This window comes from Thermobia domestica, chromosome 11 (assembly GCF_964235325.1).
Source record: "Thermobia domestica chromosome 11, izTheDome1.hap1.1, whole genome shotgun sequence".
NCBI lineage: Eukaryota > Metazoa > Arthropoda > Insecta > Zygentoma > Lepismatidae > Thermobia > Thermobia domestica.
In genome coordinates, this window is record NC_137464.1 from 69,293,731 (window position 1) to 69,320,241 (window position 26,511).

Sequence of the window (26,511 nt, forward strand, 5' to 3'; positions counted from 1 at the left end):
CTAAACTTAAGCCAATATAAAAGGTGAGAATACTAGTAAATGTAATCACAGAAGATATTTTAATGTGTAAACAAATACTACCACTCAAGATCTACTTATATTATTAGCCGAACCAGGTTGATGACTACCTTTGGTGAGTCGTTGTAAATGGAGATCCTAATCTACTTACCTGGTTCGATCCTGAACTGATAATTCTCTCCTGTTTTCTCGTGCAAGTTAAATGGCTTTCCACCCTCCCCATTTTTCTAGTTGCTATGGTGCACGAGCGGCATTGGTGTCCGGGGTCCTGGATTCGATTCCCTGTGGGAAAACTTTGAAATTTGAAAACATTACGTGGTCTAGATTGCGGCTTAAATTGTAAGTCCACGCTTCATGTAGCATACCTACTGAAAAGAAGTGCGAAACTCCAACCAATCTATTAGATTCATTTTTCTTTAAAACGTTAGTACGTGACACAACAAAATAGCATTTTCTGTACGTAGTCCAAATATAACATTTGATATTTTCTTTTATCCGTGACTAATATTTACTGTTTTGAAGTTATTCCACATTTTTTATTCAATTAACCGTATTTGTATTGAATTTCTTACATATGACTCAAATTTCCTTCAGTTATGGGGAAAGATCTGAATTGAAAGTGAAATGAAATGAAATCTTTGAGTTTTACGTCCCACGGTTATGCCGGTAAATGAATGAAATGGTGGAATGAAGAAAGTGGGAGGAAACGGGATAACCCCTAGAAAACCCACGCACACGGTGTTTGTCCACCACAAAGTTCACTTGGCCACTTTCGATCCCTGGGGATCGAACCCGGGACCCCAAGCACCAGAGGTGAACGCTCTACCACTGAGCCACCGCGGCCCCGGGGATCTGAATTGAATGAAGTCATGCCAATCCAATACGGAAAATGTATCTTCACGTTTTATTTTCAAAGTGTAACATGAAAATAGATTTTCATAAATATTTTAGAAAGAGTAAGTTCTTACATAGAATTCATTCATGATAAATAACAAGGAATATGTCATTCTCACATCTTGCAAAACAAAACCGTAAAATAAATAAATTCTTGCCACCTCTGTCATTGATTCTTGCATCTGCTTCAACTTTCAACGTATTAGTGACGTCCTGAGTATGTCTCTTGTATTACTATACACAGTGTACCCAGGGTTGGCTCTATCATTCTACTATATGTCCAGGACCGAATCCAGAGTTTTCTGAGGTGGGGTTTACCAATAACTACCAAAATAACCAATCACACTGAAACTCTTCAAAGTGACATCTGACAATATTCTTTGTCCCTACCAATACTGATGCATAGAACGGAGGAAAGTATTTTGCAGAACGTAGGGTTGCAAGTATTATGCAGGAGAAAATGTTCTCTCCTCCTGAGTTGTGTTTTCTTCCCTACTTGACGATGTTATATTCTTTTGCTTGGTGAATCCTTTTGCTTATACCTTTAGAAAATCGACTTAAACTTTCGCTCTTTTAAAGTTCTGCTTTCTTTTAAGCCTCAAACGGAAATATGATGACAGAAAGTTTCGGAAAATGTTGCTATTTTTACTGCTAGCTTCTCATTTTAAATATTATATTTACAATTAAGAGGGGGGTTGCACGTGCGCCGTTGCACTCCCCTAAATCCGGCCCTGTATAGGTCCACATATGTATTTGCACGGAGCGGCAATTTTCGAGGGCGGCAAAATCTGTCATTACTATATTATGTAAAAGAAATATTTCTTATTGGAAACAGACTTCATGATGATGGTAGTTAAATTTACTAAGCTGACCTTCTATTTGAATACTACATTCACAAATCATGTTTAGGTCGCATTAGTCACCGATTGGATTAGGTCACATGGACAGTGCTAAAGCATATGATCAAACAAATCCCAGCATGGATTTGCTTGATTGTTGTCAAATACAAGAACTCAATTCTCGATCAGTAGTGAGCACCTGTTCTATTTAGTTAGTTATCACAGTTCTGATAAGAAAACTAGTCTTGTCTTTATCAGAAACAAATTCCTTATCATTGAAGGTAGAAACAAGCACTTTTTTTACTTTTTAACACACACAGAAGGAAAATCAAGAAATAAAGATAAAATAACTAGTTGCTCTGGAATTGAAAACTGGTTAACTGACAAGGAACGGACATGAATGTCATCCCGACATCCGAATCAAGCCTAGTTCATTCGATAAACATAACAAAGATATGTTCATGTGCAAACATTTGGATGCCATGCACAACGGAGTAAGTCCCTGGAGCTCATTAACCCTGTTAGTATAAAGAAAATCGTAGACTCGCAGTGAAAAAGCTATTGCATCAACACTGTTAATTAGAAAGTCATGTTTATTAGTTCATTCTCTTCATCATGAAACAAGCTTTCCAGAGGTGTTACGTACTGGGGCCCATAACGTACTTGAACACGGAAAATTAGGAGAACGTCGGGAAAATTCCCCCTCAAATCCCTCCCATCAACTTTGGACACCTCTGGAGTGGTCCCGGGTAAAAGCACTCAATCCAAATGTATGTCGAAAAATACCATATAGGGAATAAGAAATGTGTATACCAAGTTTTGTATCGATAAACGGAATAGATATGAGGGAAAAGCTTGTATACCAATACACGCTTTCCTCTCATACCTATTCTGTCTAGCAATGCAAAACTTGGTACACCCACTTATTACCTGGGGATGTTGCATAAATCCAAAATTTTCGTCGGAAGATGCTTATGACCACATTAGTGATAAAATCCCTGATTACAAAGGAAGAAGTTAATATTAATTATTTACCATCCTCATTCCAAGCTCCTTCTATTTGGTAAGACGCAGTAGCTGCACCAAACATAAATCCCTCAGGGAAAGTATCGTAGTAGAAGTCATCATCTTGCCCAGCGACAAGATGAACTGTAAACAATAAGCAGAATACGGACCACAGCATTGTTGATACCCGTGTGGTACTCCAGAAACACAAATGATCTTTTCAACGTTTAAACTCTTAAATATTTTTCCTGTGACAATGATCAAGTACTTATCACTTTAAAAATAAGATACTATGATAAGTTAATATCAACAACTTGAACACAAATAATATATACACAATTGATAATAAAATAACCCTAACCTTTCTTTTGATGATCTGTTGCCAACTTAAAATGTATTACAATCATTATTCCATGTACCTGTTATTATCTTGTAAAATGTATATCGTAGGTGATATGATTTTCTTTTCTCAAAATTAAAAAAAAAATACTTACAAATATGTTATCACAGTTTGTGAAAGTATATTTGGTTGTTTTGAAACATGGCGTCCATTTTCAGTATCGAAACTATATAGGACGTGGACCTACAGCTTAACACGGAATCAGAATCATGTAAGCTACCACCAGAAATCGAACCCGGGTCTCTCAAGCCAAGTTACGTATACATAGTCATAAGAGAGCTCTCAGTGTCCCTGAGTTAAACGGTGAACTATAAAGCAAAAAAAAAAAAGGATGTAATTATGTATCGTTTTGTTAAAATTCGTTTCCAGTTGTATTCTGTGACCTCCGTTTTAAAATAAAAAGATTCCATTCCTTGTTCCCTAAAATGGAGTCAATTTTTTGCAATACCTTCATGTAGATCTTACGTTTTTTTTTTTCTTTTACATTCATTCACTTTTCTACAATATGCTTAACAATAAATAACGCGGTTGGTGCAAACATATAGTAGTTTAGATATCACAGAAAACAATGTTAGTGTAATTTTAATTATATATTTAGTACTATAATTGATGTATGTATCCGTGCCCCATCGTGCTATACATGCGTTTTCTTTTGCCTAATACCCGCTACTCATTGACACATCCTCCAGCAACCGCACGTTTCTACCAATCAATCAGGGTTTCTTTACGATGTGTATCCATGCCAAAGAGATCTCTAAACTCGGTCATTATCAGTGTCATTGTTTGCCTTTGTGTATAGCCGCTCGTGTATACATACAAATGTTATTAATCTTTCTCAACTGTCTAACTGCAACCGTACACATAAGTCATGGCATCACAACTGAAGGTAGATCTTGAACGCAGGGATAGCAGATAGTACTGTCTAGATCATGAAAGTAGTGTTAGCAATACCACAACTAAAATTTCACTAACATTGTCCTCTTGTCCTAACATTGTCATAATTTATTTTTAATTGGATATAGTATAATAATACTAAAGATTTGGTATAGTAATATATTGCACAGTAGTCTTATCAATTATTGAAGAGCTAGTATTTTCATAAGTTTGTAGAAAATTATTTTGTCCAAGCTGAAATACAGAAGATCGTTTCAGGTATATGGTAATGAAATCAATCGCAAGATAGCACCATATGTAAATACACCCGAGAAGTTAAAGTGGGTATTTCGAAAGTACGTAGTGTTAACTTCCAGGGGAGATGGCTGCTTGTATATGTAAGTGATAATGTGGATGCGAAAATTACGGCCTTTTGGGAGGGCTACATTTCTGCCCATTCCAACATTCATTAGCCAAATAAATGAAAAATATATGGCACAAGGTTTTTATGTGTCAAAGAACTAATCAACAATGTGATGAATAGCACCAAAACTGGAACCATGTTATTGCTTTCATGATCTTCATACTCCGGGATCTCATTACCATTGATCATCTGTGGAACGATGTGGTAAGGCACATCCAATTTGTCAAGACACTCGACTTCCATCTCGAAATTCTCGCAGCTTCATTGATAATATTAACTATCAAATATAAATATATCATACTCGTACTACATGAAATTGTTTTTGTACATAAAGCGGAAAGACGACCTGATAGGTACAGAGTCATAATTCAATGTTTCGGCTGAGAAATTTGGAACACTTACATTTTGTATCAGTAAGTTGTGCAGTAGCTCTACGTACTTATCATTTCCGTATATGCAATGCTGGATTTCCATGCTTTACAAAATTGCATGTCTACATATTTACTCGATTTAATATATATATATATATATATATATATATATATATATATATATATATATATATATATATATATATATATATATATATATATATATTATGAATATTAAAATTATTCCATTCTGTATTCAAGTGTTGCTCGAACATTTCCAATATTTGCATATGCAAATTATTAATACCATAGATCACCGATAATGTAGCACCCGAAACTCGATAACTTTGTGCAATTAGATAGAGTAAACAAAATCAAGAAGAAATTAATAGTAGTTTCCTATGAGCATTTCCTTTTCACTAAGTTCTTCATGAGTATCTAGTAGTTCTTACGGTAGTGCAAAATATTTAATTGGTTTATGCGTATCAACAAAATGGAAAAGTATACAGAATGAAAGACAAGCTTAAATGTCTTGTATCATTGATTGATATAATAAAAAACAATGTTTGTACAGAATTTCGAGCGGAATGTTGGTAGTGTACATGCAAGATTTTTTGGTTTTTGGTTTGTAGATCGTCCCACAAGCAATTTTACTTTAATAAATGTGAAATTATATTTATCGTTCATGGTTAAATTCTTAGCATTTATCACGCTTGTTAGTTGTATATATATCGGGTGATTCCGTTAGTCCGTACCAGGCCTTTAAATCGAAAACGGTCCGAGATATGTACAAACTGAAAAACACGTATCCCATTAGTTGCAAAGGACAACAGAGCGAAGTAAAAGGTTTCGTCCCAGGGTCCCCCGCAACATCCCAGACGGGGTCCAACTCAAAATTGTCAAATGGAAAGAGGGGTCAAGTGGTATATCGCTTGAAAGCTCTTGTAAAAAGAAAGAAGCTACTAGTCCTGATTCTCTATGATCACACTATGCAACATGGCGACGGGTCAAAATGTCATCAAAAGTTGCATTGAAAACAATATAGCAACCCCTATAAATCTGAAACGGACATCCAGACAGAAAAACTGAAAAACAAGTGTCTCATTATTTCAAAAGTACAACATATCACGGTAACCAGTTCGAGATATCCAGGAAGAGTCCACCTCCAAATTAGCAGTTGTTTACTTGTGCTGGAGGGAAAACCCTGAACATTTTGAACAGCTATATTTCCTTGGTAACATACGTTTTCCGGGTACAATACTACAGAGACTGTTCAGTCCTCTTTCGTGACACTACTGAAAAGTGGTTGTCTTGTCTCGTCTCGTAGTCAACACGGGTAACATACACAGTATGGAAATGGAAGCGTTATGGTGGACAGATAAGCATATTATATTGAAACGTCTAACGTTGTTCTAAGAATTAATTTACCATCGCCTAACGTACAAAGGATATATCATATTTACATTGGAGGCGGCTGCTGTCCGTTATGTAACAGATGTGCACTTCACACAGCACGTTTTACATCACGTTTTACCGAAATTGTCGTCCATATACAGCAAGACAACGGTCCAGACGACGATAATAATTATAGCCCACAGCTTCAAGCTCTGCCTCTCCTATGCTTCGAAATGCGGTCATTATACGTTGCCTCTTATTTTCTTGTGTAGTTGGTCTATTCGTGTAAACAAGCTCCTTGAGTCGACCGCAGAAATAATTTATTTATTTATTTATTTGCTATCAACACAACAGGCATAAGCCCAATTATAGTGTTGGTGTATTACATAATACATTTATAAGTTTTCTTAAACATAGAGTTCATATTGCAGATGTCAATTTCTTTGTGTTTGATACATATTTTGTTACAAGTAGAACACATTCTCCAAATTGGTGATTTCAATAATACGTTGGTCCTTGCTTTTTTGCAATAAAACAGACCAGAGTTATTAGCACGAGTTTTAAGTGTTGGGACATGAAAATTTAATGTTGATATGAGATCTGTACAATTAAATTCGTTTTGTACTATTTTATGGAGAAAAATCAAATCTGTCACATTTCGCCTTTGTTCAAGTGTAGGGATACAGAAGTTGTCTATTAATGTTAGATAATTTTCATAATATGGATAGATTCCAGTTGTCTTGTACGTCAAGTATTTGATAAATTTAGATTGGACCTTTTCCAGTTGGTGTCTGTATTGCTGTTGTGATGGGTTCCAAATCACAGCAGCATATTCCAGTTTTGATCGCACATAGGCATAATACATTTTTGTTAGTGTAGTACTATTGTTAAATTCCTTTCCAATTCTAATTATGAACCCTAACATCTTGAAAGATTCGTTAACTATGTTCTCTATATGGTTATTAAATATCAGTTTCGTATCAAATATAACTCCAAGATCTCTGACTGAATTTAATCTATTTAGTAAGATCTGATTCATTGAGTAATCAAACTCTATTTGACTTTTGTTTCTGGTAAACGATAAAATGTTACATTTGTTTATGTTTACATTAAGTTTATTAAGAGAACACCAATTAGCAATATTTTCCATGTCATGTTGTAAATCGAGACAGTCATGGATGGTCTTTATCCTACCATATATTTAGAGGTCATCAGCAAAAAGCAATTTGTTACTTAATAATATATGATCAGGGAGATCGTTAATGAATAAAAGGAACAATAACGGACCTAGATTAGAGCCCTGGGAAATTCCAGAATATGCAATATAATCAGATGATTTATATTCCTTGTAGATAACAGTTTGTTTTCGATTATTTAAATATGATGAAAAGAACTTGATCAAGGGAGAAGAGAAATTATATTCGCCTAGCTTATGTAATAGTACCTTGTGATTGACTCTGTCAAATGCCTTTTCAAAATCTATATATATTACATCAACCTGACATCCTACATCTAACGAATTTGCTATAAAGTCTGTGATAAGTGCAAGGTTTGTTGTTGTTGATTTGTGTGGGATAAAGCCATGTTGATATGGTAAGATTACGGGTTGGATGTGGTCAATTATCCGTCGGTATAGGATTTGTTCAAATATCTTTGCAAAAGTAGGTAAAATTGATATAGGCCGATAGTTATTTATTTCATGTTTATCATTGGTTTTTGGTATTGGGCAAACTATAGATGATTTCCATTTATCCGGAAAAACGCATGTTTTTAAAGCGAGATTGAATGCAATGCTTAGCGGATATGTAAACGCATCTATACAACCCTTTACGATATATGGAGGTATTCCATCAGGGCCAACAGCAGTTCTGGGCTTTAATTTTTTGATTGCCATTTCTACTTCAGATTGAGTGATTTCCTCAATGGTAAGTGACTCTAGTTTGTTACTTACATAAGTTAATAAATTGTTCGTAGGAATGTCAGTGAAGCCTGTATCTGGCACATATACTGACGAGAAATACTGTGCAAAAGCATTGGCTATTTCATCATTATGATAAAGTTCGCGTCCCTCATAATTTAATTTCCCCCCAAGAAGATGCTTAGTCTTATTTTTTATAAAATTCCACAATTCATTAGCATTGTTATTAATGTTATTTTCAGAATCTTGTATGAACGCTCTGTATGCTAGCTTAATTTCTTTCTTTATTTCCCTACGCAATTCATTGAATTTATTGAGATAATTTACTTCTTTATTACATTTGTATTTTTTATGATGCCTTGCTTTAGTTTTGATTTTTTGATAATTTCATTTGTAAACCAGCATGGATAAGCTGTTCTTGAGTTGTTTTTAAGTGACACGCACTTGTCCAATACACTAAAAATAATATAATAGAGATTATCAACTAGGTCATTGGCGTTTTCATATTGCTTTAGGCAGTTCCAGTCAATAGATGAGAATTCAAGATACAACTCTAAGAAATTAGCTTTCCTAAAATTATATTCTGATATATTAGTTTTCTTTTTAATCTTCGCGGTCCCCTGCTGCATCACGTTTATTACTAAGGATGGATGGTGTACATCTTCTGGAATTAGTGGACAATATTCCCTACTGACTTCTATATTCGTTATATTAGACAGAACCAGATCTAATGTACGATTATTTTCGTTCGTCACATTATTTAATGATTCCAAATTATAATAAGACATAAATTCATATAAATTCTTACATTTAGAAGAGCTTGTTTCAAAATTAAATTCCGTACCGTTTATTTCCGATAAATTGAAATCACCAATCAGGAGAACAGGACAACCTTGAGGACAATTAATTTCAAGGCGAGTAAATAAATCATTATACAATTCAATATTAGATCCCGGTGAGAAATACACAACACAAATATATATGGTTTTCCCCTCACTGTTTATTTTGGCAATCAAGCAGTCATAATTATCATCACACCTGTCCAATAAGAACATGCAGTGTTTACTTAGGGCTGCAATAAGAACACCCCCCACCCCTTGTTTTAAAGGTTTTGACAGAGTTTCTGTCTTGTCTCAACACAGTATATCTGTTATCAAATAACTCAGCATCATAATGAGATTCGTTAATCCATGTCTCAGTGATTGCAATTAGATCGTAATTGTTAGTTAATACACTACAAAAGAAATCACATGTTCGACCACGTAAGCTACGAGCATTTTGATAGAATATTTTTAGAGAGTCTTTATTTGTAAGACCAGTTGCTATTTTTGAACTACACAAACACATTTCTTCGAGATCAGATGTAGATAACTTATCACATGTTTCATTGCATTCCTTTATTAGTCACACTCTGCTTCTGTGAGGGGGTGGCAAGGTCGCCGGGGTGATCTTCCTTCCTCTTTTGTTATCGGACGATGGCATTTCTGCACAGGTGGATGCACTCACTGAAATCGGGGTTTGGTTAACCACTGGTAGTGTTGCAAATTCTGTATTTACGTTCTTCGGAATTTCCTCCTGCTTTGATGGCGTCGCACTATTTTGTTGCAGTTCTTCAAGAGTAAATGCCTTATTATTTATAATTAACCTATTATATTGAAGCTTTGCATGGTCACCTTTGGAACAGGCATCCCACATGAAGACAGTTAGTTCTTTGCGAATTTGATGAACTGAGGCAGAGAAATCTTCGGTAATTGAGACAGGGGTTCCCTTAGCATGATATGCATTTTTTAATATTAGATTCTTCTTCTTGTAGGAAGAGAACTTTACAATGATGGGTCTGTTATGTCCGCGGCCTAGACGATGGGCTCTTTCTATTTCACTTGCGTTTAGATCCACTTTCAATTGCTCTGTAACGAACTTTATAACACGTTTCTCAGATTCTTATCAAGTTTCTGCACCTTCGCACTCGCCAATGTATCGAAATATTAGATTATTTCTTCTTGAATGATTTTCTAATTTGTCCAAGAGTTCACTGTTAGCAGCCAATTGAATTTTCAGTTTTTCGTTCTCCTTTTTAACAGCATTGAGTTCATTCACCACTACTTGCAGCTGATTATTTAGGTCATTAGTCACACTCTATATTCCATTTATCTTTGAGTCCATTTCTTCTAGCTTTTTGTATAAGTCATCTAATGACTTAGGGCCTGGATTTACTTCCACTCCACCAATTACAAGTAGCACTGCAATTTTAAACCAAAGAACGAGAGTTTAAGCACAGCGCCACAAATATCAGAATTTGCACGAGGTTTGAAACACTGGAACTTAGTTCTCACAACAAATAACCCAATCCGAGTTCTCCAAGTTGAGGTATCTACTCCCATCTTGTCACCGATTACTGACTCCTGGAGCGATGTTAACACACGTCCGAACGCTACGACTGCTTATGTGTGTGTGTCCATGCACGCAAGGTCTGGAGAGCGAGAAGGGAAAGGATTATTGGACCCTCTTCCTAACCAACGGTGCGGAAATAAAGTATTTAATGCACCTCTGCATATACGAGCAGCATGTGCTGGACAACCATCCAATTGCATCCACATATTACGCCGCACATGAAGTGGGATTTTTCCAGCAGTTGCGGTAGACGTTCTGTCAAGAATTAATGGAACAGAGCTGACGTTAAATTTCCATCAATAAACCAGGGCCCAATTACATGTGTTCCAATGATACCACCCCACACATTGATGCTCCAACGTCTTTGTCGGTCGATCTGTAGTGTCCAGTGCGGATTCTCCGCAGCCCAATAATGCGCATTGTGTAGGTTGACATGGCCATCACTTGTAAATATTGTTTCGTCTGTCCACAGCACGTACATACTGAAAAACGTTGGGTTTGTCCTCAATTTCTGACGGGCCCAATTACAAAACTGGAGACGCTTATTACGGTCGGCATCTGTTAGCACCTGGCACAAGGAGATATGATACGGGTGGCGTTTATGCTTCCACAGTATACGAAGTACACTTGTTTGACTAATTCCGCGATCCCGGGCAATATCTCTTGAGGATGCATTAGGACGTACTTCGACAGCAGCCAAAACATCAATAACGACATCGTTGTCATCTCCAATTGGAGCATGTTTGTGACTCCCATATTGAGGAAGTATGCGCCCTGCTTGTTTCAGACCGTCGAAGTACATTATGGGAAATTGATTGTCGTTGTGGAAACCTTGCGTTATAAATTCGGGATGCAGCTCTATAGTTTTGCCTACATTCCCCTAACACCATTAACATGTCAAATGCCTCCCCGTTCGTATATGGCATTGTTCCAATACAATGCTATCTTTAGCCGACACTGCACTAACACACGATATTAGGGTAGTACGTGCCACCTTCTACAATGAAATGGAAGCCTTCTGACACACACACACACACACACACACAACTCAATTCGTAGCGTGTATTACTTTTGCGCAGCACAAGTACTTCACTACAATTCGTACTAACGACCCTTCAGCAAAGCGTGATCAACTTACTGTGGAACAAACTGTGTTCCAGCGTACCTCACGTTCGTGCCTTTCAATTCAAGGTGGTCTGCGACTGTTTCTCTCGAAAGACGTATGTTTTGTACAACAAACATAAACCAGCAAACAGCACAATCCAGTTGCAGTAATCGTTATCAAAGATGTGTATGTTTATTCATTTCGGTATTTCATTTGAAGTTATACGTTTCACGACATTAATGTCTCATGAATTTCACTTTTGCACGACGCATAGGGAAGAAAAGGGCAGGTAAGGACAGCGCTGGAACCTTTCGCCAATCCCATTATTCGCCTGAGGAACACTGAGCTTAAGATAGGTATACAGACGAACCAGGCTGTGACATCATTCAAACCTAGGTCGGGAATTGGGGGGAAAATGCATTCTCGAACGGAAATAACACAATAATGCGGAGAGGGTCGCAACGTGACACTCGGGGATTGGCAAGATTTATACGTTATGGGATAGCACACGGCAAGTCCAGAATTCAGATCTATTTATACCACCGTTTTGGGTTCTGGGCTGAATGCGGGCAAATGGTGCAAAACAACATGTCCCAGGTGAATGTTCCGTATAATTGCTGTACCCTGGAGAGTTATGGTGTGCACCATGGAAACAAATCATCGCGTAGTACACACAGCCGAAATATTTCGTCCGTTGCACTAGCCAGTCGGGAGGATACAGTGTTCAATTTCCTAGATCCCATAGTGTCGGAGGTCTGGGAGGGGAAAGGCCACCCTAAGAAGCAACATCACAACTACCGACAAAGGGCTTTCAAACACATATCCTGTTGCGGACACCAAGATCAAGATCTGGGAAGAGCCCCAGACCTCTTACAAAACAGATGCAGGAAACATTGGTACAGCATGCTTGCCTCGTTCCAGATCTCGAAGAATTTCCATACTGTGTATGTTACCAGTGTTGACTACGAGACGAGACAAGACAACGCTTTTCAGTAGTGTCACGAAAGAGGACTGAACAGTCTCTGTAGTATTGTACCCGGAAAACGTATGTTACCAAGGAAATATAGTTGTTCAAAATGTTCAGGGTCTTCCCTCCAGCACAATTAAACAACTGCTAATTTGGAGGTAAACCCTTCCTGGATATCTCGAACTGGTTACCGTGATATGTTGTACTTTTGAAATAATGAGACACTTGTTTTTCAGTTTTTCCGTCTGGATGTCCGTTTCAGATTTATAGGGGTTGCCATATTGTTTTCAATGCAACTTTTGATGACATTTTGACCCGCCGCCATGTTGCATAGTGTGATCGTAGAGAATCGGGACTTGTTGTAGCTTCTTTCTTTTTACAAGAGCTTTCAAGCGATATACCACTTGACCCCTCTTTCCATTTGACAATTTTGAGTTGAACCCCGTCTACGACCCTGCGGGGACGAAACTTTTTACTTCACTCTGTTGTCCTTTGCAACTAATGGGATATGTGTTTTTCAGTTTGTACATATCTCGGATCGTTTTCGATTTAAAGGCCTGGTATGGACTAACGGAATCACTCGATATATATATAACAGAAACAATCATAATTATTTTAGAATTGGTCATGATAAAAGCTTTATAACATCTACAGTCAGTCATTTACAATTCAACAATGAGGTTTCGAACACAGGATGTGCGGTTAAATTTTGTCAGAAGCTACCTAATGTTCTGATCTGATGAAATAGATTGTTTGTGTTTTAGTTTGCTTGGAAAACGTTGTCAACTGTCTTGTAACAATCCTTCATATTATAATGTTATTCTGATCTTTTAAAAGTCTTTTCGAAACTTACCTTTTCGTAAACTTTTCCAAGCTCCCACTACTAAAGTGCTAACTCTACAATATTAAGAAATGAATCATTTTCTCCTTCGATTGAAGTTGTTCTTATACTTTTGCTCTTAGTGGAGTACCTAAGGGCTACATTTCGGAACCCATCTGATTTTGATTGGCGTTTCATCTCCCTCTCATAAACATTTCTTCTCTTTTGCAGTCGTCAAAAATATTTCGGAAAAGTTATACCTTGCATTTGTATATGTTTTTCTTCTTTTTCTTCTTTAACAAGATTTGTTACAGTTAATTGTTTAGTTTACTGTCTGCAGTATCGTTTTGATGGAGTTAAAATAGTAGTTCTTAGTCAGGTAGGTTCGATAATCAAAAACAACTTTCGTCTCATTCATTTAATTCTTTTTAAAAGTTGATAGGCATATCATTATACATAGTGATCTATGAAAATCAAAGTACCTACAATGTAGTTTAAGAAAATATCAAATATACTACTTAGAAAATAATTAGAAGAAAAGGTGTGAGTTAACCAATTTAGCATTCTGATAATAAGACAAAAAAAAAATACATGATTTACCTGTCATAAAACTATCACACTTTCTCTCACTAACGTTTCTATGTATAAGAGAATGTTGTATTTTGAGCGGGGAAGCCGTTATTTGCAATGATTTGTTTATATAATCGAGAAGACTCCTTAGGTGTTCGAGGACGAGCTGGGTCATTATAGTCCACAGAATACAAACCAAACCTCTCACTGAAACGTTAAAATATGTGCATTAGGGTTTATTAAAATACTGGATGAAAAGTGGTATATGCAATCGTGTAAGTTTTTGGGATCTATATAAAACTATTAATGATAAGCACTATTATATTTTAGAAATTTAGTTGAAATGAAATACAAAAAAATATATATAGAAATAAAGACATTTTTGTAGTTTCACATTGTATATTATTATTATTATTATTAAGGTCGGTATTCATACTAAACTAGACTGCTTCCATTGTCATACAAAAAAAATCAAAAATATTGTAAATAAGACAGAGGCAAGTAAGCAGCCATAAATAAAACTTAAATTTAGTTGAAAAGGAAAAACAGAAAAATGTTACATAGAAATAAAGAACTTTTTATAGTTGCACATTGTATATTATTATACCTATTATTATTATTATTATTATTATTATTATTATTATTATTATTATTATTATTATTATTATTATTATTATTATTATTATTATTATTATTATTATTAGACCTCTATTATTATTAGTATTATTATTATTAAGGTCGGTATTTAAACCAAACTAGACTGCTTACATTGCCAATGTTATTATTAAATATTCTCCCTTTCGGCAAGTCCTTGGACTAATTACTTTTATTTTTTGAACTTTAGATTTGAGCCTGGAAATGTTTCTTCCACGTATTTTTAATTTCCAGCTTCCACTTTTAACTCTCAATATTTTCTCCTATTTTTCAAATCATCGATTAGTTGTGTTTCTCTTCTTCCTATTCCACGCTTACCTTCCATCTTTCCTTCGTATGTCAGCACGAAGAAGACAATTTCTTCGCAAGACGTGTCTAATCCAATTGGCCTTCCTACGAACGAGTCTTGCGAGAAGTATCATCTCTCCTATTTTCGTTTAGAAAGAACGTCCATCTTTGTCTTCGTCTATCTTCGTCTCCTTTAAAACATCTTCATTTGTTGCTCTTTCTATCCATTTTATCTACTCCATTTTCTTCCAACACCACATTTCGAAACTCTCTATATATTTCTTCCCTAACTTCCGTAATGTCCAAGTCTACAGTCTAATGCTCCATATGCACTTGACTAATTTCTTCCTAAATCCAGTATTGAGCCTGCTAGTTGAGTGATCTTTTCTTGTTGAATGCTTCTTTGGTTATGGCTATTCTTGACCTAATCTCTTTGGTGCAGTAAGCGTCTCTCATCAAAATTCTTTCCAAATACTTGAAATTATCGATCTCTTCAAGTTTTCTTTGTTCTACGTTGACCCATAACGGCGCGTTTTTACACGATATTCTCATGACTTTCGACATTGTCATACAAAAAAATAAAATATAATGTAAAATAAGAGAGAGTCAATAAAGTAGCAATAAATAAAACTTCAATTGTGGCAAAAAATAAATTTAAAACTTGAAAATTATACAATTAGCAAAGTAATTAGTATCATATTTTCACGCATAAAATAGTAGGGCTACCTAATCCAAAGAGTGACTCCTTATGAACAATTAAGGCAAAATTCCAATCATCTACTTCAAAACAATGGATTCTATCTGTCAATTTAGCGTTTTCTTCACAGCACTGCTAATGTGATATTGGTGGTTTCTTTATCTCTGTCACAGTATCGGTAGCTGTGCAAACGTAGCCAAAATATCATCTATTGACAAGGGGAAACAATTATTACAATTATTACAAGAAGACGGTTATAGCATGTTGATCTTCAGTGTTATTACAGAAACACAAAATGCAAGAATTTAATAACAAATGTCCTGAGAGATTCTATTTAGATTTTTTAGGTTTAATCCATCTCATATTTTAATAAAGCACAGAGCGTACACAAAACGGTGCCAAATGTGATTTGTGTCCAAGGTAAGTTCAAAGACTGCCAAAAGAATCTAAAACACGATATAAACATGTTTAAAAAATATTGTGAGATATTCTGACAATACCTCCAAAAGAAGAAATGGCATTTTGATTACTACTCCTGTACTGTCAAATGATATTCGAGATGTTGCTGAAGCAACAGAACAGAAAGTCATTAGCGGATCGAGAAGGATCGTTTGGAGGGGCGCATTGCCTCCCGAACGATGGACACAGACTTGAAGCATGAAGTTATACATCCAAAACAGAATAAAGTTGTGCAATATTATATATTATGTTACAATTGTTCAACTAATAACATAAAATTTATTTTTGTTGCTGGTTTCTATATATTATCTGAAATAATAATTAATTGCAATGTGATTATAATTATTAGTACAACACTTAATGTCTAAAGTAGGCAAAAAAAATAGGGAAAAGTTCTTACCTTATTTTTTTTTCATCCTATATATCAGGGTATAATTCTGCAGTATTAAAAAACACTATGTAAACTTTCATTTTAGAATGAGGGTAAGCACCGGTTCTCCACTTCGAGCAATTAACACTGAAGTTATATCAGCTACCGTGTGTAGCGTACTTGAATGGTAGAGATACATTTCAGTTTAAAGTCTTACAGGTATATCAAAGTCTACTATTTGTAGGGAGTTCTAAGGTATTGGTTAAGAGGGACGCGTGGCTTTGTGTACCGTAGAACCAACTGAGCTTACAATTAAATGAGAACAGTGACATCTGGAGGGGTCTGTGGTCTTCACCACTCTCCGTGTGGATTCAACAACGCAGAAAGCTATCTTAGGTACAAGGGTATAAAATTTGCTAGTCTTTATATCTCTTTATGTACACATTTCGGAATAGCACATGTAGAATACTATATTCTTTTTTATCAATGTGTTGATCTAAGAATAAACCAAATGTTTAAGAATTAAGGCACAGCTATTAGAAAACTACATAAAATACGATAAACTTTTTCACTCGAATTCCCTTTAACTAATTTTGTTCTTTTAGTTGATTACTAATTACTAATAAACTCACAAAAAACATTAGCATGTATATGATTTTACAGTGCTAGTAATCATATTTGGTTACAAGACGTATTTTTAATTAACTTACGTGTATCCACGTAGCCACTCAAGGTTGTCAAATGCGGCCCAAGCAGTGTAACCTTTTACGTTGCAACCATCAATCTTTACAGCCTTCAACATTTCGTTAATATAATCCTATAGGGAAACACAAAATATTAATGTTTGTTTCCTTACAGTGGTAATATTAAAGTATTATTATACAGTTCTTGGAATACGCCAGTGCAACTCCCTCATTTAATAAAATATACCTTCATTTAACAATGTATTTTTATCAGAATATCATAAATTATTCTTAACACACAGAGTACAACAGAAGTGAGTTCTGATACTAAACGTAGCGGGGAAAAATGTTTTGTGAAACACAGAGCTAAGACTCATCCCTCTGTCACACATTATAGAACAATTTTAGCGACGAAACTTTCAAAACTTTACAAAATGTCAAAACTACAACTTGCAAAGAAATAACAAATTAACAATAACGATAGTTAATCTAAACACTGTTGAATTATTAACGTAGAATTTATGACATTCATACTCAAAAACATAATATAAAATGATACTGATAAAAAAATTGCTGAAATTTTGTAATACTGTTTATTTTGTAATATCCCAAAATAAAAATAAATAAGTAAATAAAATTTAGCATTTTAAACAGACGCTCTGTTGTTGGTACAATAAAAGGTAAATCAAAGACAATATAAAGTAGAAAAACTAATTTAAATTGAATTTAATAATATTAACAGGAAATATTTGGGAGATATTTTACATTCTTTATTCTGCCTCTAGATATTCTTGAGTTCAATTCACTGTAATTTCAGAATGCGTTTTTAAACAAATTACCACCAAGTAATGTTTTCAACATCAATATCAATATCAAATACAAATTCCCAAAGCGAATATTGATTGACTTTTTCAAAACTACCCCAAGATGAATTTCTTTCTGATTGAAACCTGACTAAATTGCTCTACTGCAAATGAAAAAGTTAAATTTTGTCATTTTATGAAAATATTTAGTCCACGTAAACATGAAATGAATTTTTAACTCAATTTCAAAGAAAAAAAACGCTGTTATACTAAGTCAAATAAATATTTGTCAAGCTATCCTTTTCATTTTATCATCCTATAAAGAAAGGAAATAAAACCAACATACCACTTCATTTAATTGTACATTGGCTTTACCGGGTATAAGCATCTGAAAGGTAATTGAAGGTTACATCACCGCTTCTTTGAACAAAACTAACTGATTACACGGATTAAAGTGATAGTTTGCCCAAGTGTATCTCCACATACGACTATTTGGGAATAAGAGGTTGCCCCCAGGCCAAGCGGCCAATTTGGACTTTGTGAGAGGTTTAACATTGCTGAAGGAGTTGTTCCACACCAGGCCTAGACCAGCATCAAATAATAATCTATGATTGGTTACTAGCTCCATAATCGTCACCCTTGGCAAATTGATGGGATGAAAAACCCATTCGTCAATACATTATTGGTGTAGCTACATTTGAGACAGGACATCCCTTAAGTGCTTTGTACAAGTCATCGTAATCTTCAGAGCAATAAGAGATCGTCGAAGAACATCAAGGATAAAACAAAGAAAATGCTGTCACCTTTCCTTAGTTAACTCTTAATCACTTTCCCTCCATTACCTTCTACACCATTAGTGTGCTAACCACTATTTTGTAAGCGTTGTGTTGCATTTATACAATCACAAGCATAACCATTACAGTTTTAGTTGCATGGAAGATTATCAGCTTTCATCTCCAAACACATTAATTGATTTTGGAAAAATTGATCCAATTTAAGAGTAGATTTCTTAGCTATTTAAACTGACAATGCTCACCTGTATGATATCAAAGTTTTCAAATTACTTTTATTTCTTTTCTGGAAAAGATCAAACAAAAGTTGTATGTATTTTTATTAATAAACGCATCTCCTGGAAATTAATTATAGCATGTAGTAGACATTTTAGCTTTATATCTCTGTATTCGTACCAAAATGATCGGTTTGTGTTAGAAAACTGAACTTCATGAATTGAATGTATTACTTTTGTAAATTGAAGTAATAATAAATAATGGTTACTCTCAAGTAATCTGCTCTTTCTGTGTCGTTAAGTTCTCCTCTATCAGAGAATCCGTTCTCTGTCACATAAACTGGTGTATTGTTGTATTCATTCTTGATCCAATTTAATATTTTGCGAAAGCCCCATGGGACAACCTGTGAAAGCGAAAAGGTATTTTAAAAAATCTAACGAATTGATGAGCAAGGGCACCAGCTTGATTTTTAACCCTAATCATATATAAGTAGAAATATTCTATTTTCTTTGAAACGAACAGGATTTTAAGCTATGATTCCTTTCTCAAGTCTATTTAAATGTCCATTCCTATTTCAAAAAATAAATTTATATTATATATAAAATAATATTTCTTAAAACAATCTTTACTTATAAACAAGTGGAAGTGTCGTGTGCTTACGTGAAGGAATTTAGTTCGTATGACTTGACATTTTCTCAATTAGTGTTGAAATCGGAACTGGTAGTAAAGTTACACCACTTCTGATTTTAGTAGAGAGATTAGAGTTCAGATTGAATATGTTCTCAAAATGTGTTCTGCTAGTTGAAGTTTGGAGCACCCAGTTTGTTCTTGGTATAAATCGTTTATAAATTGTGAACAATCGAGAACAAACTATCTACATGATTTATTTTTGATTTCTAAAACTTTTCAAGAACGTGAAGTTGGCACCACTCATTTTGTTTTCGAATAAATTGTTTATAGAACGTGAACGGATGAAACTTTTATGTGAACAATCTCGAATAAACAATGAACACATGATCTGCATGGTTAATTTTCGATTTCGGAGATATTTTATAAAGTTGAAGTTGGCACCGACCGTATTGTTTTTGGTATAAATTGTTTAGTAATCGTGAACAAACGAAAATTCCATGTGATCAATCATGAACAAACGATCTGTATAACTTATTTTCGATTTCCGATTTTTGTCAGGAATGTGAAGTTCGCACGCTCATTTTGTTTTCGATATAAATTGTTTTAAATTGTGAACAGACGAAACTTTTAAGTGTACAATCGTAAAGAAACGATGAACAAACGATCTGTATGGTTTGTTTTCGAATTTTGAAAATAAGTTCTGCTACGGTACTTGAAGTTAGAATCGATCGTATTATTTTTGGTATAAATTGTTTACAAATCATGAACAAACGAACAATTTATATGAAAAATCGTGAACAAACTATGAACAAATGATCGGCATTGTTTATTTTCGATTTAAGGAAATAGGTTCAGACAGGTTCACGCACATCAAAAGTTCTTGAATGATATATTCAAAACACTGTCTATAATATGTGATACATGACCACTGTTGATAAACAAACTGTTATTTTTCAATGAACTACTACTGCATACATAAGCAAACTTTAAGGTAAGTTTTGATGGATTAATGAGTGTATTTTTTTTAGCTTTCTTATATTGCTATCTGTTTACAGATTTATGCTTTCCAAGTGTGATAATTTATCCTGTAAACCACAACAGATGTGCATACAGCAGTCTTATAACACTTACCCTGAGCCAATCAGATGCAGATTCTGGCCATGAGTCATCAAAACTTTGAATGTTAGTCTGATCTCTTTCCCATGAAGGATTAGGTCCTTCTATTCCTGCCTCGGCGTAGTTTGTCGAGTAGTGATTGAGCCCAAAAAAGTCGTATGTTCCTGTAATATTCAATATTATAAATAATACAACATATATATGTAAAACATATATATGTATAGAACTTACAGTGGTATTGTTTCATGGGTATTAATCAAGTTACCATACAGCTAACAATTAGGAAATAAATATTATAATATACGGCCACCTGATCTGAACATTATACGTAATAAGAAAATGGTCTTAATTTCCATGTAACTATTATTTTTAATCCTAGATATTCTAATAGGACGACCAATAAGATAGTGAACAAGAACTTTTCAGATTAGTCAAGTATAGATTTAAGAGGTTTCGAAGGAAACTAAATGTATGAAAGAGAAAAGAATTGAATTAATTACCTCTAATGTATTCTATTTCTTCTTGGGTGAAGACAGGCAATCTAGATCTTGGACGTCCTTCTTCTTTGCTATATTGATCAATCAATTGGCGCATGATAGGAGGATAGTCACCATCTTCGGAATAAATCGGATGAGAAAACCAACCCAACTGTAACAAAGAGAATATGGGAAACTATACATATAATTCCACTCTTCTCAAACATTAGAAAATATATGAAGTATGCCACTTTGTAGTGAACTTGCAGTGTACAAAACTCTGCTCACGAGTGTTTGTGGGTGACCTAATCTTTTTTAAACTTTTATAAGCACACGATATTGTTGTCCAGCATTAAAATTATCTTATTATTTTTATAAATTACCGGACTCATCAATAATGGCATTGAATGACTTAGTATCCATAGTTATGGAGAAAACCTTCAACACTTCAGCTAACATAGGAGGTGTGTTTAAAAACTATTGAACCTTTGGTTGGCAAAAGTACATTTATTCATTTGGAAATCCGAAACAGTAATCCCCTTCACATTTGTTTCCTTGGTAATGCACACATTTCTTCCAGCGCTACCCCATTATTGAAAACACTTCTGGAACGCAGTTTTCGGAATGGTGAGCAACCATGCTGTCGCATTCTCCATTATGTCTTCTCTTGACTCAAATCGGGTCCCTTTTAGTGGCATTTTTAAATTAGGAAATAGCCAAAAGTCACACGAAGCCATGTCGGGTGAGTAGGAAGCCTGACGACACACAGAAACGCAGTGTTTAGCGATGAAAGAATGAATAAAATTTCGTAGGCACTCTCCTCATCCTCAAATTCTCGTTCAAAAGTGAATGTACCGATCCAATTGAATAGCTTCCGCTTAGGTATAGCTAAACTTTTGACAAAATTTGATGCAATATCGCTGCTCAAGTTTTTCTGCCATTTTACAAATAACTGAAATTCGACGACCGCTCAGTACACGTCTTCACTCTTTGGCCGACTGCCAGCGACTGACGCCTTCTGCGGGCAGGAGGGGATGAGTGTTCCTCTGCATCTACAATGAATAGTCTCCTGCGCTTCATTGGTTTACGTGGGAAAAAAGAAAGTAAGGTTCGATACTTTTTGAACACACCTCGTATGGTGTTTAATATCCAGTTTTGGTGCTTATATATGTTTCTTAGACTTACTTTCTATAAATTCGAAAAAGGAAAGTAACTTTTACATTAATAACCACTTTACTTGCTTAACGTACCATATTCTTTTAAAATAAGGTATTCATTCTACAAATTTCATATTTCACTTCAGGGATTTTTTTGTTTGTTTGTTTTTTGTTTCATGACATATACTTTTGCTTACCGAAAATTGTAGACTATTCTCTGCAGCCTGAATATCTTCCGTTGAGTTGGTCTTTGGTTCATTCCAGTTTACACTCAGGACAATTCCAACTTGGCCTGTAAAAGATTTTCTTTTTTTTGAGAATGAGTCCACATACAGTATAAAAAAATCTTAAACATATACTCACATCTAGGTATATATTCGTTGCTTAGTAAAGATCTTGAATCCAGTGATCCGAATAAAATTAAGAAACAAGTGGTGAAAATATGTCGATCTGAATGAATAAAATCCAAGCACAAATCAGATTAACATTTTATTGTTTGTTTGCTTACTTGAAATTGAAGTTTCTCTTTAGTCCTGTGACAATATTAAATTAAGTTTCATAGCTTAATGTGAAATCTATGCACATTATCGTCAAGAATTGACAGATTTGCACCAAGATGTGAGATTCAACTGTAAATCTCACGTCATGGTGCTCGGTATGTCATTAGTGTCTCGTACAGTATGGATGATAAAAAGAGGATACTAAAATGTAAACCAAAAAAATGCTATAGTAATCATATATTTTCTGACACAAATAGGAAAGTATTTTATGTGGAGGAAGATATAGAAGTGTTAAGTTTCTTCGTTAAACTCCTCCCAACTTTTTTCTGAATTTTAATGAAGACAATGAAGAACATCAAAAAACGAACACAGTAAACTAAGTAGTATCTACATAACGATATTATAGAAACAATAACAGTTTCAAAGCTTTTTGTAGACCAGAAATTTGGAAAAATGAAATGAAATTTTTTGGTTTAATCCCGAGCGACTACGTATACCTTTTAGGCTAAGGGAGACGGACCAGAAATTTGGGTGGGTAGTTAGTGATGTCATAATTACTTTACGTCCAAATGTCACTATTGTATCGTCTCCATAAACCTTTGCCAAGTTTTATCAATACACTACTAGCGTCAACTACCCGCTTTGCTCAAATGAGGAAAATTAGTAATATGTTTCGTTAGTCAGTCACTTTTTACCATTACTGAAAAGCTTTCTGATATGTCATTTTCGATCGTTTTTATATATTTCCCCCTCCCTCTCCTCCAAGTTGCGGGGTGAATTTGAATTTAGACGGTATCGGAAGTGTCACTGTTCATCTCAGCGATTCCGAAAACTATGGATTCGGCACTAATATAGGTCATTTTCGATCATTTTTATATATCTCTCCCCTCCCCTCGATTAAGTTACATCATCAAAGTGAAATGATGAAAACTACCTCAGGTCCAAACTTCATCTTTGTTGAAAATGTGATCGAGATCGGTCGGGTGGTTCAAGAGTTATTAAGTCACAAATATAGTAACTTTCATTTTCATTTATACAGATAGACAGATACGTAGATATAAAAGGTCTTAAAAACAATATTAATTCAAGTAATAGACTTTGTAAATTCTATTTGGCTTATTTTCTACGTTTTTATATTCTTCTTTGTTTTAATTATTCATTAAAATAAAAAAATAAGAATGACCCTAGTTAATGCTTGAACCTTCCTCTTTTATTTGCAGCTGGTCACGTTGTTCTGCGGTAGTTGGCGCCAGCATAGGAGTGTTCCAAAATGGAGCCTGGTATGGACGTGCGTATAAAACAACGATGTGTGATTGAATTCCCCACTGCCGAAGGAATTGCGCCGATTGAAATCCATCTACACTTGGCAAAGGTTTATGGAGACGAAACAATAGACATGAGCAATTTGAGGCGATGGATACATTTTCAAGGTGGTGAAAAGGGTATTTATGACAAGCCACGGTCCGGTTCATCCTGAACAGCTGTCATCCCTCGCAATGAAGAGCGTCTTGATCAACTTATCCATGCTGATCGCCGGATAACGATCAGAGAATTGTGTACAAAGCTGAATGTCGGCTGTAATGCCTTGGAAAAAATGCTAGAACATCTTTGTTATCGCAAAGTCTGTGTGAGATGGGTGCCGCGAATGCTTACAGAAGATCACAAAACTCAGCGAATGGAAATTTGTCGGGACCTGATGAACCAATACGAAGCTGAACGTGACAATTTTCTGGATAGCATCGTCACTGGAGATGAAACGTGGTGTCATCACTACGAGCCGGAATCCAAAAGCCAGCCGAATCTAAAATTCCGATTTTTACCAGCGTGGCATGCAGACTTTGGTTCATCGTTGGCAAAAGTGCATAACGAATGGCGGTAAGTATGTGGAAAAACTGACATCTCCAGCTGAAATATTGCTCTGTTTAGCTGTGCTGTTGTTATTTATGTATCTCCATTAGTTTCCATGAAAAAAAATTAGGAGGCATTACTTTCGGAACGACCCTCGTACAAATTTGTCATCGTTAATGTTCTTTAATTTGTTGTTCACGTCCCAGTATAAATAGGATAGTGTTATATGTCCTCACCCTTATACAAAATTAACTGCAGTAAGTGAACACTTTTAAAACTTAAATTTTGGCAAGATATAATTTGATTGAGATGTTTTGTATACATAATTGAAGAGTATAGGATGAAAGTGGTATATAACGAATTGTACATTACGAGAAAATTAAAATCAAAAGTTTTTCTCTGTGATATACCCTCTTCATCGTTTCTGAATCTCTCTACTCAGATGAGAAATCACTTAAATCAAGTATCGTGTTCCAAGAATAATACTTTAACACTTTCCTTCATCACCAAAACTCAACGTCAGAAAAATTGAAATTATGACACCTTCCCATAATCCCTTCAATTACAATAGACTTCGTTATGGAATTGTTTGAACTTTGTTTAATATCTAAAATCATAATTACTTACCTTGTTGTGACTCCCTAAATTCTTCGTCGTATATATGATACGCTCTGGCATGAGACTTGATCATGTTATGGCCGCATAGATATTCTCCAATGCCACTGGCATTGATTCCAGGAGCGTTGAGTCCTTCACCGTATCCCAGGACACATTGCGTCCATGGCTCGTTAAAAGTTGTCCATAATTTTACCTAAGGTCAATTAAAACAATAATACGCTAATATAAGGAAATGAATTTAAGGTGGATCACCACCCGGAAGTCAGTACATATTTTAGCTCATTGCCTTAACTACTGCGCAATGAAACGTTACATATTATAAATATTGTACTATAAGATAGAATAATGTTTCAGCTACAGCACAAGATCCTGATTCGTTTGGTTGTGTCTCCTGATATTGAAAAATGTAAGAAGTAAAAGAAAATATTTGATTCCTTTTACAATGAGCTCACAAGATGGCCCTTGCATCAAGATCTTACAAGAAGTGCTCAGTTTTACGAAATGTTTATTTGTATGTGTAAAATATTTTAAAGTAACGATCTTATTATAAAATAGATAAGGCAAATAGGGGGAATATGGGCATCGGGGAATATGGGCGGAAATAAGGTTTCCTCCTCGTAGCACAGCAAGTACAAGATTAAATTTCTGGTTGCGTGGGTTGGAAGCACTGTTGGAGTCTTGATTGCGACTGTAAGTCATATGAAACTTGGAAGCAGAAATTTAAGAGAATATTAATGGTTTGAAGATTAGTAACGTGCAATTTTCTCGCTCCATAAAATGACTGTTGTTATTCTGCACCGATAAAAATTAAGATATTGTCCAGATATATAAAACAATTACGAAAACTTGGTTACTGGTGTGTAGAGTCCAAGGTGTTTCCCTTTGTTCGCAAGGCATGGCGCGCGCTGCAGAATCGTGTACGAACAGTGTTGCAAACCTAAATAAAATATAGTAAGATGGGGTAATATGAGGTGAGGTATTCGGGGTAATATGGGTACGTGGATTTACGTGGGGTAAATATGGGTACGTGTATTTACGTGGGGTAAATATGAGCACATAGGTAATATAGTCAAGAGACAAAAGATCTTGTCAAATCGATACAAGGTACGTTTCAAATACATGGCTCAATAGGTTGAACAGTGAGTAAGCCTCGCAAGTATGAGTCCTGTCCCATCGCGTGAAAAATAGTAAATAAAAAATCGAAAACAAACACAT

At 35.1% G+C, this 26,511-nt stretch overlaps 1 protein-coding gene across 1 annotated transcript in view; it reads right to left on the bottom strand.

Moving 5' to 3' along the window:
* LOC145665164 (lactase-like protein) overlaps positions 1-25,384 on the bottom strand; it is a 51,687-nt gene extending 26,303 nt beyond the window's left edge. Inside the window, exons 1-10 of the mRNA XM_081732447.1 lie at positions 25,306-25,384; positions 22,528-22,622; positions 21,198-21,345; positions 20,713-20,861; positions 19,220-19,354; positions 17,169-17,275; positions 14,097-14,197; positions 9,546-10,044; positions 4,633-4,712; positions 2,787-2,972 (exon numbers count right to left, since the gene is read on the bottom strand). Of these exons, the coding sequence (XP_081588573.1) occupies positions 2,787-2,972; positions 4,633-4,712; positions 9,546-10,044; positions 14,097-14,197; positions 17,169-17,275; positions 19,220-19,354; positions 20,713-20,861; positions 21,198-21,345; positions 22,528-22,622; positions 25,306-25,369 (1,564 nt within the window). The 5' untranslated portion in view covers positions 25,370-25,384. The remainder of the gene's footprint in view (positions 1-2,786; positions 2,973-4,632; positions 4,713-9,545; positions 10,045-14,096; positions 14,198-17,168; positions 17,276-19,219; positions 19,355-20,712; positions 20,862-21,197; positions 21,346-22,527; positions 22,623-25,305) is intronic.
* Between the last annotated feature and the right edge of the window lie 1,127 nt (positions 25,385-26,511).